Below are 13467 nucleotides of genomic sequence, written 5' to 3' on the forward strand. Positions count from 1 at the left end.
CGGTAGGTGAGCAGTTCGATTGTCGCTTAGGCACAAAAGTTTGTATCCTTATTTTAGATTCAAACACCTAGCAGCTGGTAAGAAAATCCGATACGTAACATTTGATTTTACTTAGTTGACAATCCGATTACGTGTTGGGTTCGTATCTCCATCACAGAACTTCACATCATGCACTTCATCTTTAAATGCATGCACACTTCGTTACTTCAGAATGGAGGTATACCAGACATCTTTCGTGGTTAGTTAACAGGGACGAAATGGTCTTGATAGGAGTCCCGGTTTATTACAAAAATTGTCGTCTTTCATTTTCAAGTTTAGATTTCGTTATTGGTATTGGCAAAAAATTTCTTTACAACAATTTTTTACTCTCTCTCTCTCTCATTCTTTTTAATTTTTCTCTCTCTCTCTCTCTCTCTCTGTCACGCACACACACACACACACACACACTCTCACACACACACACACACACACACACACACACGTAGACACAATCATTCTGTTTTTTATTTTTATTTGTATGTTATGCTCCACTATCGGCGAGGCACGAGAACGTCTGTGAATGAGTTTCTTCGTTTTGAATACATTTACGAAAGAAATATAAAAACAACTATGAGAGTTACTGACTTATGATGCTTAGTTTGCAGTCAGTTCTGAGTATTATTAGTAACTACACTACAGTCCCTAAAGCAGGTTACAGAAATGCGAATCAAACGCATTACGTATTTCAGGCCGTAGCAGCCGCGACTTGGAGACACCAGTTATGGTTACTTCCCAGCCTGCTGTGGGATCGCATCAGTTCGTCTTCTTCCTGCATGTACTGTAACTGAGATTTGGCAACAAGGCAACGTATGTTTGGCAACTCTGTAATCGACGAGTTACTTCCTGGTGTGCACGGAATTAAGTCTCAAAGTTCACTTGATTTTACCTGTCATTTCCATTGAATAATCTGAGTTATTATCGCTTGAGGTATAAACAAATGATTGTAAATTTACGGTTTTCAGCCCAGGAAAGTCGATGCACATGTAACTCGCAACTAATCTCGTCCTTTAAATAGCGGTTTACGAATTCTAGCCATTATTGGTCTCGTAAGAGGGGAGCGAGACACATCAGTCTTCGCCAGCTCTGTGATAACGTACTAACCTATAAAAAGCGTCTGTAATGATTCGCAGTTTCAGTTCCAGTCTCATTGAGAGTAGATTTTTTATCCCTTCTGTGAAAGAGCTACAAGCACTCAGATCAAATATCGATAAGGAAATCTCAAGAAAATACTTTCGGCTCATAGTGCAATGGTGAAAACCTTAACAATGCTGCACAGCAGGTAACGCCTCTTTCCGCTGCTGACAAGCAAATTTTGGGTTTCTAGGAATACATTTGCATATTTCTTGAGTATGACACAGCATACCAATTAAACACAGACCCAATCAAAGTCTAAGTGGGTAGTATTTTACTAATTTGTGTCGATAGAGGCATGCTTGTGTACAGATACTCAGTTTCACTAAAAGAGACTTTCGTCGTAAGGTTATAGTGGGTAGTTTTAGTTCATTTTTTATGATACAGTTCACAATTTTCGTTAGGTTTCCTTTAGTGTTGTTAAAACAATAGTAAAGATGAGAGAGAAATTAATAATCAACGATATATACGAATTCTCTGATGTTATCTATAACAGTCTGAACATACACATGCAGTTCATTGATTACATGCTTGCAGAAAACTTGTTCTGAGTTAAAGTTATCAAACAAGGTTTGTAGAAAAATGAAATGCCGCTACCAGACGACAGCTAATGTATAAAATACATATACGACGTATTTTGGCATGATGCACTCTCCCCATGAGTACTACAAAAGTTTCGAGATGCATCTGCTGCCTGGCTGTCTATTAAACCTTAAAGGAACAAAATGTCGCAGAACTTAGCCCTTTTTTTCACATTTTAAAAAATGTAACAAACAATATACTCGAATTTGCGACACTTACCATTACGCTACTAGCTGACACATAGCTTCAACAGCTCCAGAACTCAAAAACAATTCCTCCAGAACCTCTGCACTCCATAGCGCTGTGAGATAATGCATATGGCCGGGTGAAGACTTCTGAGAGACAAAAAGTTACACCTTATCTTTTGCACTGCACGATGTTTTCAACAAACAGATATCGCAATACGGTAACTCAAGTGGAAATGAACAATTCCTATTTAAATTTCTGCATCCTACACTTTTGGCAGTTCTGTGTAGGTGGCAGTTACGTGATTTTATTTCGGTGATTGCAAAATAGAGTCGAATGTATGCACTGGGTAGCCGAGGCAGCTAGTTCATGGTGATTCGGTCAACCAAGTAAATGAATTTACTGAACATACTGCAAATTACTACAAGGAGCCTGTGTGACAGACTTCTCATCCAGTGTGGCGCAATGCCGTTATGATAGAATTAGGAGCCACAAGGAAGAGGATTTGGTGGTCTGTTGGACTGATTTTACGTTCATATACCTATGGTCTGGGTTCAATCCCAACTTCTGTCAATGATTTTAGATATGGAGAGACAGATTCCATTCTCTTCGGGCTACACCGAGTGAAGAAGATATAATAACATTGTGGTCTGAAATTCACATTAAAAATGATATTCGTTCTCTACCAAGTAGACGTTAGGTTCGACCACAATAAAGTCTGGAGTGGCGACATGTAGTAACTCTATCACCAGTAACCTTTCTTATACTAGTCATTTATTTCTAGTAACGAAACAAATGCTATGTAGGTTCACAGGACACTTATTCCATCTTTTATCTGACCTTCTGTATGTCGATAAAATTGGTTCTGAACACGGAATGCAACTCGGACCGCCCTTAACGCGGAATTTGATTCCTTCGTGACAATGCAGCTCGGCTACAAATTGTTGTTTGTTCAAAACTGCAGATTCCTCAACATCTCCATATATTGCGCGTGAATGGGTTCGAATCCTGGCCCGGCACTAAAGCTTTCATTACGTATTATCAAGCTCTAGCATGGGAACACCTATCTGCTGGTGGATAATAAATTTGATTTTTAATGTATTTTCATTCGTTGTCAACACTAACAATATCTGGCGTTTTTGACTCCCAGTGAGACACAGAACTATTTGCGAGATCACTCTAAGTTCAAGATGTTATTCCAAGCTGCTGGTGGAGAAAAATTCGGTAGTTGACGTCTCTTTGTGTGTAGTCAACAACGAAATGTGTGGGGATCTATTCCCACTCAGCACTGAACTCTTCGTCATATTATTTCTAGTTCAAACATGCTCACATGTCGCTGCTAGTGCAAGAAACCTACATTTAACGTTAGTTTTCTCTAGAATATAACAGCGATAGGTACCGGGTTGGAGTCCTGGGAAGGAAAAAAATTAATGTTTCGTCTCGTCATTTAAGTTACGACATCTAGCTACTGCAGAGAAATTCCGAAATGTCACAGTTGATTGTGCTTCGATATCAATCCGATCACGTTCTGGGTTCGAATCCCTTTCTAATACAAAGCTTTACCTCACGGCATTTCAAGTAAGTTACTTGTTAAGAAGCAATACTTAACATCTCTCGTAGTTCGTTAACAAATACAATAGATGCTGGGTAGGAATTCGCGTCCGTTAAAATTGTTTGCGTTATGTAATTTAAAGTTGGCATTTGCTAACTGATACTGTCTGAAGTCGAGGTATAGCACTCTCTGTATGCCTAGTCAGGAATGACTGTTAGTTTCCGTCATCTTTGCTTATTCTGCATGACCTGGGTTTGAATCCATATGCAGAACGAGCGGTTCGTCTGTCATTTGAAGTTCATACATCTTCTCAACAAGCTGCTCATGAATAACTTAAATTTTTAATGTCTTTTGTGTTAAATAATAAGTACGGTATGTTACTTTGAAGAGGAAATCATTAATACGACGAACTTACTACTTGCATTACCTATCTGACGTAATAATGAGAGTGGTAACATTTCAGGTATGTCATTTATTGTAATAAGTGTGAGCTTACGAGCCTTAAGGACAGTCTTATCTGCGATAAGGTGTTCCATGATATTTTTAGTATCGTGGTATTACTTAACATTTTGAGTTAGTGCGACACAGAGCAGTGTTTGCTAGTGGTGACTTGTTGAAACCATTTTCAATAGTCAAACAACTGTACCAAGGAGCGATTAGAGTACCTGCTAGACAGCTGCGCTATGTGGGTTGCATGCGAATGAGGCGAAACTCAATTCAGGTCTTTCGGATACTTTTGAGCACGACTGTACATGAACGAAATGCAATACACTCTCCGTGCACTATGAACCTATCGGCTTCTTCTGCATTGGCAAATCCTATTGCTTTGACCGTCACACACTAACTGACTAGCAAGTCGCACAGCACTCACTGAACACACAAGCACAGTATAAGCGAGCATATCGACACAGTTTCTAGCAACCACGCAAGTTGAATGGCCCAAACAAGTATCGGCGTAGAAACCTTTCTAAATATGATATATCGTAAATGACTCGCACTAGAATCCTGCAACAAACATCAGTAACACTCCAATTTACCCTACTTTCGTTTGTTAATGTCAAGAGGCATTGTTCCATTTAAAAAAGTGTATGTTTGAACAAAAAGACGCTTTCTAAGTATTGTGACAATCTATCTATTGTCTAGCAATACGAGCCACTGTCTACCAATCTACACTCCTGGAAATGGAAAAAAGAACACATTGACACCGGTGTGTCAGACGCACCATACTTGCTCCGGACACTGCGAGAGGGCTGTACAAGCAATGATCACACGCACGGCACAGCGGACACACCAGGAACCGCGGTGTTGGCCGTCGAATGGCGCTAGCTGCGCAGCATTTGTGCACCGCCGCCGTCAGTGTCAGCCAGTTTGCCGTGGCATACGGAGCTCCATCGCAGTCTTTAACACTGGTAGCATGCCGCGACAGCGTGGACGTGAACCGTATGTGCAGTTGACGGACTTTGAGCGAGGGCGTATAGTGGGCATGCGGGAGGCCGGGTGGACGTACCGCCGAATTGCTCAACACGTGGGGCGTGAGGTCTCCACAGTACATCGATGTTGTCGCCAGTGGTCGGCGGAAGGTGCACGTGCCCGTCGACCTGGGACCGGACCGCAGCGACGCACGGATGCACGCCAAGACCGTAGGATCCTACGCAGTGCCGTAGGGGACCGCACCGCCACTTCCCAGCAAATTAGGGACACTGTTGCTCCTGGGGTATCGGCGAGGACCATTCGCAACCGTCTCCATGAAGCTGGACTACGGTCCCGCACACCGTTAGGCCGTCTTCCGCTCACGCCCCAACATCGTGCAGCCCGCCTCTAGTGGTGTCGCGACAGGCGTGAATGGAGGGACGAATGGAGACGTGTCGTCTTCAGCGATGAGAGTCGCTTCTGCCTTGGTGCCAATGATGGTCGTATGCGTGTTTGGCGCCGTGCAGGTGAGCGCCACAATCAGGACTGCATACGACCGAGGCACACAGGGCCAACACCCGGCATCATGGTGTGGGGAGCGATCTCCTACACTGGCCGTACACCACTGGTGATCGTCGAGGGGACACTGAATAGTGCACGGTACATCCAAACCGTCATCGAACCCATCGTTCTACCATTCCTAGACCGGCAAGGGAACTTGCTGTTCCAACAGGACAATGCACGTCCGCATGTATCCCGTGCCACCCAACGTGCTCTAGAAGGTGTAAGTCAACTACCCTGGCCAGCAAGATCTCCGGATCTGTCCCCCATTGAGCGTGTTTGGGACTGGATGAAGCGTCGTCTCACGCGGTCTGCACGTCCAGCACGAACGCTGGTCCAACTGAGGCGCCAGGTGGAAATGGCATGGCAAGCCGTTCCACAGGACTACATCCAGCATCTCTACGATCGTCTCCATGGGAGAATAGCAGCCTGCATTGCTGCGAAAGGTGGATATACACTGTACTAGTGCCGACATTGTGCATGCTCTGTTGCCTGTGTCTATGTGCCTGTGGTTCTGTCAGTGTGATCATGTGATGTATCTGACCCCAGGAACGTGTCAATAAAGTTTCCCCTTCCTGGGACAATGAATTCACGGTGTTTTTATTTCAATTTCCAGGAGTGTATTCTGTGAAAACCGTACATCAATAGCACTTTCCATTTTCGCAATATTTGCAAAGCAGAGTTTAGGTAATTCATCCTGTATAACGAACGCCATAACTATTCTTTCGGGATGTGTAATTCAGTAGTCTCGAAAAGTAGATGATCACTGTCACTAACAAGTTTCACTTTGAGTGCAAAAGAAACAATGCGTGGTCTCTCAACACTGTGAAGACACAGAGAAGTGCACTTAATTGTTTAGATTCCCAAGCCACCACCGTAGATATGGGCCAAGTCTCTGGTAACAAGTGCGACTTGAGCCGTTTATGGACCATAAATCGTCACCACAACAGCAGCCACGGCAGTTTTTCTTACGAAGACTCAGAGACTTTCGTCGAAAGCTCAAACTGAACCCGGATTTAACGTGGCAAGCTAACTTACAATGTCGCCGCGGAAAGCATCGACTCGATATCGCAGTATCAATCTACACTGATTGAAATGCCTCTAGGCATTAAATCCACCCTGACAACATTATTACAATGTCAAAAAGCTTTCGATACGAGTTTCCATGTTGACAGAGTTTGAATTTTCGCTGTTGTTCTAGGTAGTAAAGAGTGACGCCAATCGAAAGAGTGGCTCTTCGTCTCTGGGGTGAAATGAGACACGTACGTCTCAACACTAGGAGCAGTTTGGCCAAGAAAGGCATTTCTGTCAGTGTAACAGCGCGTCGGCGCTGCAGCCATTGTGTCTGTTTCGTGTTGGTCACTCAGTTACGAGTGTAGCCACTGTTAACAAATTCTGCTATGGCTATGATGTTTGGACATAGTTTCATCAACCAAAGAACGAGAAATAATTGGGAGACTATTCTTTTACTTGTTTAGATTTACACGTCTGTCTTAAGTGATTTTGTCCCCTACTTGGGTCTCCAAACCATATGTGATGAGTCACGAACGTGCTAGTCGATTTTATTCGTGCACATTTGTTCGGACGTTGTTGAACATGTCACATCACTGTCTCACATACCTCTCGTTCATTATTTACATCACGACACAGTTTCCTTAGCTAACTGTATTTTATTGCAAGTTTCGGCTTCTCAGAGTTCCAAACCTGGATAACAATTGGGACCTTTCTATGGGTGGGATTTTGTACCAAACATTTAATTTTAATTACAAAATACACAACTTGTTTCGACTGGCTGTCATGTAACAGTGAAACTAGGTGTCGAGGAGCCCATTCGACGTCGTATGTAAACTTGACATCACTCTGTGGACCTGGAATGTGCGAGTGTCGTTACTGTTGCTCTCGTATTTACATATGTTCGATATTCGCTACTACCTTTGTTTTCTTATAACTAATGTGATTATTAAACTCCAAGAGGAAATTGGTTTTGTTGTCCATTTGTGGCAATGTGGACGTGTGGAACAAACAAAAAGCAGCAAATCGTGGTCAATTTAAGACACGTCTTAGCCCTGTCGTCTGCCCATTTAGCAAATATTTAGTGTTGTTACAATACTACGTTACCTTAATAACGCTAAGAAAATGCAGTGCCACTGTCACTAGCTGCAAAGGTACAAGAGCTACAGTTTCGCTATAGGATGTTGGAAACTAGGTGAATGAGGCTTCATGAGTCTACGGGTTCGCTAACCCATTACTAGGAACCAAAAAGTGAGAGATCCTACGCAATAAAGCCAGACAGACATTCCATCGTAAAAGAGAATTTTTATTGTTCGTCTTCATTGCTTTTGTAGCGTCTTCCGATCCATCCACACAACAGCGTGCTGCTGGTTGCCGCCCTGTCGAGTGGCCTGCAACTGGACCGCAGCTCGCCCTGCCTGTGACACCCGCTGCTGTCCTGGGGGCGCCACGTACGCCGGATACAGCCGGCACCAGCTCTGTCCACGAGCCACGTGAAAGAAGACAACTTGCCGGTATTCCTCCTCCAGGCCTCTATAAGACAGCCCAACAGCTCGCCGGTCAGTGCGAATTCCAGCCTCGACCTCGACTTAACCTCAGTCTACACGTCAGATCTCAGCGCTTGTCAATGGGACCAGACAAATCGTCAAGGCAGCGTACACTGACCGTGCCTACGGCAATGTTTCCCGATCGCGACACACTGAGTGTTCAACTTGCACCTTCAAGAATTGCTATCGCACCACAGACAAACTTCATCAGATCAGGGCGATCTTTACGATGTCTTCACTCGGGAGCTGTTTCTGTTGCTAGAGTTATCGAGAACTTCTCTGTTCAAGTTATATTGTTCTTGGCTATCTGAGCACCTTTCTCTTCTTGTGTGTACATCACCCACAACTTTAATTTTTTAAATAAACGGTTTCAGTTCGACATGGATCATCCTAAGATCAGATTGTATCCGTTGCCAAGTGTAGCCCGTCAGCAAAATTTACAAGCTAAAATAGTGGTTTGGCAGAATCCGCTTTATTCACATAACATTTTGTATGTCGGTTAAGGATACTGTTCTTGGAGACACTTAATTAAAACTTGCGGTTTGTCAAGGGTAAAAAAAACATTGTAAAAACCTCCCAGAAATCTGTAATTTAAAATGCGGACGATTTCCAATTCCATAGCGTTGCTGCAGGTTTGTCTTCGCTCCTCCACGTGACCGCAGTTTTGGCGTTGTGCCGCGAATCGAACAGTCGTCTGCGAAGCGCCACCATGGGCAGAGCGCCTCGTCGCTGATTTCAGTCCAAACACGTGTTCCAGCTATCCCGCAGCTAAAGTTTTGTCCCTGTAACCTTGGACATCCATTTGTGACAATAATCACCTTAGAAAGTCATCGTAATTGTTAAAATAGGCATTGGGATTGAATTCGCTCTGTACGTTCAAAATAATTTGATCTGGATATTGCTTCTTGTGACTGTAAATTTGGAGTTCCTCGAAGACGTTAAAAATCGTCCCTCTTAAGCTGTCTTTAGGTTGTTCAAATTCTTATCAACATCCAACGTTGTCATACGGGCCTCAAACACTGTTTCGACAGAGTTTGGGGTTTCCAAGCTCCTCCCCGTTTGTTCTATGTACAGTTTGTTGCAGTAAGTGCAGTTCATCGTATACACTCCTGAATCCAAAAACTTATTCCTGTTGTTACAGATTTTATGGCACAGCTTCAACTTAGCACTTTTCTTTTTTACGGAAACCTATTCTTCATTTACTTTATGAAAGCATCTTTCGAATTTATCGGAAGCCTTTCCGTTGTAGGTTATAGCCAAGTATTCTTTCATTCTGTTTTTTTTTTCTTAACTGTGACGTGATCCCTTTTTTGTTTTAGTTGTTTTTTCTTTATGCTCTTATAAACTTCCATAGCGAACCTTCCTCTTTGTCTGTTCGCTGTTCAAACCTATAACCCAGGGCTTGTATATTATGTTTCACTTATTTGACTAAAGTAATTGCAGAAACATTTCGTGTTAAATTATGACAATTTTTATTTTAAAAATTTGTTATAATCTTGTAAATATTGAGGATCCACAAACATGTTTGATTATATCAGGTTTGGTTCCAAAGGAAAACAGTTTTGCCGAGGGACTGTATTCATTTCAAGTAGCGAATGGTGTAGCAATCAGTTGCAATGATGTTTATTGCATATCTAGGTTTCGGTCACTGTGTGGCAATCTTCAGTCCAGTAATATAAGTGAAAATATTAAAGTAACTTGTATATGCACATAAATTCAACTGGGCGATTCATGCTAGAGGCTGAGGTGACACTGAGGCCCTCTTTATAATTACAAAGCAGCTGGCGTCAGTGTACTCGTACCAACGTACAGCACCGTCCTTATATGTATTACGCTCTGACAGCATGGAAGGCGGGCGCTGTACATTGGTATGATGTACATTGGGGAGCCAGCTCCGTTGTAATATTGTAAAGAGGACCTCAGTGTGGACTCAACCTCTAGCGTGAGTAGTTCAATTGGGACTACGCACACATACAAGTGTTTTTGATGTTACATTTACTGGTTTGTATTTTATGACTGAGTAACATTTAAAGCTTATGCGACTCTACATTTAATAAAGCATGCATGTTACCTTATTGTAATTTGTTCTTAATATGTGTTGGAGCGCTGAAGATGGTCATACAGCGACCGAAACCATTAAATTCTTAATGTTGCAAAAGCACCCACTAGAGAGCACTGTGGGTTATCAGTATCGCTCTAAGCTGAGCCGTGCTGTGCTGCTAGCTATCTTAGCGCGCTTGGCAGACGCGAATCACCTTCTTGGCGCAGGTGACGAGGTCCCCGCGCGCGAAGGCGTCCCTGAGCAGCGGGTAGAGCGCGGCCGACGAGCGCAGCTTCTCGGCGACGCCGCCCGTCAGGTCGACGAGCGCCTCGAGCGCGTGCCCGCCCGCCAGCGCCTCGTAGCTGCCGTGCAGCCTGCGGCAGCGGAAGGGGGGAAGCGTCAGCTCAGCTCTGCACCCACCCACTGCACTTCTAGCTGCCTGTCCAGAAACACTGAAGGACAAGCCTGTAGGCCTCAAGGCGCACGTGCGGCACACCAAAAACATTTACCATGTTACTGCGTGTATTGATACAACGCGAATGAAGACAGCTACCATGGGAAAAAAAACTGTAAACAGTCGCAAAATATTTTCGCGCAGCAAAATTACTTCCATACATAAGGCGATTTGTTAACTTACCACCCAACTTCAAAATGAATCATTTCGCTGCAGATAACAAGCTATGGGAGGGCTTCAGCAAGTAACGCAACATATTTTTTTTCTGAAAGCAGGTTGGTTTTACTGAGAATACCAAAAAATGGCTCTGAGGACTATGGGACTTAACATCAGAGATCATCAGTCCCCTAGAACTTACAACTACTTAAACCTAACTAACCTAAGGACATCACACACATCCATGCTCGAGGCAGGATTCGAACCTGCGACCGTAGCAGTCGCGTGTTTCCGGACTGAAGCGCCTAGAACCGCTTGGCCACCGCGGCCGGCTGAGGATTCCAAAACACGACATCATTACCCGCTCTTTTGGCTACAAAACTCTATTTTTCAATACAGTCTGCGTTCAATCCCACAGTCTTACGCCACTCACTGCGAGGGCCTGCATGCCCGCATGGTACCACTCTACTGGTCGACCTCGGAGCTAAAGTTTCGCTGCATCAGTAACCTCCCCATCATACAGCCATTACTTCCCGTGGGATGGTGGGATGTATCCTTCACTGGCCCACACAGAAGGAAGGTGCGAGATCCGGGCTGAATAGTAGATGAGAAAGAACAGTCTAATGAAGTTCTGCGAACTCCTCTCGGGTGCGCAGACTTCTGTCAGGCCTTGCTTTGTCATGGAGAAGGAAAAGTACGTTTGCATTTTTGTGCGACTAACAGTTTGAAGTGGTTTCTTCAATTTCCTGAGGGTAGCACAATACACTTGAGAGTTGACCGTTGCACCATGTGGGAGGGCATGAAACAGAATGACCCCTTCAGAGTCGCGATGACTTTACCGTCTGAAGGTGTGGCTTTGAACTTTTTCATCGAAGGAGAGTTGGTGTGGTGCCGCTCCATGCACTGATATTTTGTTTTGAGATGAGCCCATGTTTCGTCGCCTGTGACGATGCTCGACAGAAATTCATCACGATCAGCCTCGTAACGCGCAAGCGATTCCGCACAGATGATCGTGCGCTGTCTTTACGGTCTTCTGTTAGACGGCGAAGAACCCAGCGGCCACACTCGTTTTTCCTTGTGGACCTCGGGCACCTGACGGATTTAACAATATTTTATTTCTCTTTATAAAGAAGAGTATATGTTTCGCTGATTCGAAAGTAAAGTCCGTAAGTTCAAATCAGCCTGCCACAGAATTTCGGAGCTACCACCTCAATAACGCTGATATCTGTTCTTACATGCAGGGTGTGGACAAAACAATACAAACACAACTTGTTACCGTGTCTAATAAAGTGTAGCAAAACAGTTGGCATTCAGAAAATCTTCCAGTAGGAATGGATACGTACAAGTCCTGTATGGTTTTTCAGGGAATGGTAACCCATTCTTCCTGAATAACAGTGCCAAGTTCAGGCAACGATGATGGAGATGCACAGCGATCAGGCACACTTCTATTCGAAACAGACCACAACGGCTCAATAACATTGACGTCTGGTGATTGTGGTCGCCAGGGAAGATGCGACAATTCATCCTCGTACTCACAAAAGCACTCCTGAGCGAAGCAAGTGGTGTGAAGTGTTCCTGTCGTCTTGTAACATGCATCACCATTCGGGAATAAACATTGTAACTTGAAAATTATTTGTTTCACAATTGTAATTTCGCCCTTTGGACCATTTCTAACTAGTACGGCAAAGCGCTTGCTTCAGCACATCTAAGACTTTAAAATCCTCCGACATTTATATATAAAATACAACATCAGACGAGTGCGAAGTTCTGCATATCGCAAAATGATGTTAAGTTATGTGAAATGTCACCAACGTTAACATAGTTCACATAAATCGCTCAGTGTTTTCGCACAGTCTTTACATATAAACTAAGGTCGTTGGCGCGAAAATATGTATTTCAAAGTCTGACATGTGCTCAAGCAAGATCTTGTGCAGTACAAGCTGCCAAAAGTTAAAACTGCAATTCCGAAATAAATAGTTTCTACAGTCAATGGCGGATATGATTTCTTTAAAATTCTGCATGACTGTGAACCCCGACCATGAGAAGTTCATTGTACCACGTGGTGTACTTGATCAGCCAAAATGGTCGCATGATACTTGGCAGTAACGCCATCTTGGTACCCATGGAATACCACGATATGGCTGCCAAATTCGTCACCCAACCCCATCATGTTTCACTCTTGGTACGTAAAGTCTCCAGAAGTTGGAAACACTCTGCAACGAAACTCATCGGACCAAATGGCTTTCTTCCATTTTCCCATATTCCAGGTTTTATGGTTTCGGCACCACGTTTTCCTGTAACAGGCATTTGAATCACTGATGAGTCATTTTGAAATTCCAGCTCACCCTGCAATTTCCAAATTATGGAGCTTCCTTCTTTTTGTTTTGGAGCTGACATGGTTCGCTAGTGCGACATTCAATTCTGCAGTGACGTTTGCAGCTGTCGTCTTCTTATTTTTTGTCCCGGTCCTTTTCAATGACCGTCTGTCACGCTCACTCAGCTGACACTTTTGTCCGCATTGTGACTTCGTGGATTATGGTTTTCCTTTTTACCCGTGCGCGATGTAAACCTTTGATACGATGCCTCTTGAAACACAAAAAAATTACGGCTCCTTTGGTTACGGAAGCACCTCCGTACTAGTACCAACAATTGGCTCACGTTCGGATTCACTTAGCTCAGATATAATGCACTCAAAACCACGCAAACGCTGTTCTAATTATGGCTAACACTGCCCAGGTGCCGCCGGCCGCGGTGGTCGTGCGGTTCTAGGCGCTCCAGTCCGGAGCCGCGCTGCTGC

The 13467-nt window shown here is 43.9% G+C and overlaps 1 protein-coding gene across 1 annotated transcript in view; it reads right to left on the reverse strand.

Moving 5' to 3' along the window:
• The window catches only part of LOC126092044 (calpain-9-like), a 153778-nt gene that overhangs the window by 54606 nt on the left and 85705 nt on the right, over nucleotides 1-13467 (reverse strand). The window contains exon 6 of the mRNA XM_049907489.1: nucleotides 10275-10434. Within this exon, the coding sequence (XP_049763446.1) occupies nucleotides 10275-10434 (160 nt within the window). The remainder of the gene's footprint in view (nucleotides 1-10274; nucleotides 10435-13467) is intronic.

This window comes from Schistocerca cancellata, chromosome 1 (assembly GCF_023864275.1).
Source record: "Schistocerca cancellata isolate TAMUIC-IGC-003103 chromosome 1, iqSchCanc2.1, whole genome shotgun sequence".
Taxonomy (NCBI): domain Eukaryota; kingdom Metazoa; phylum Arthropoda; class Insecta; order Orthoptera; family Acrididae; genus Schistocerca; species Schistocerca cancellata.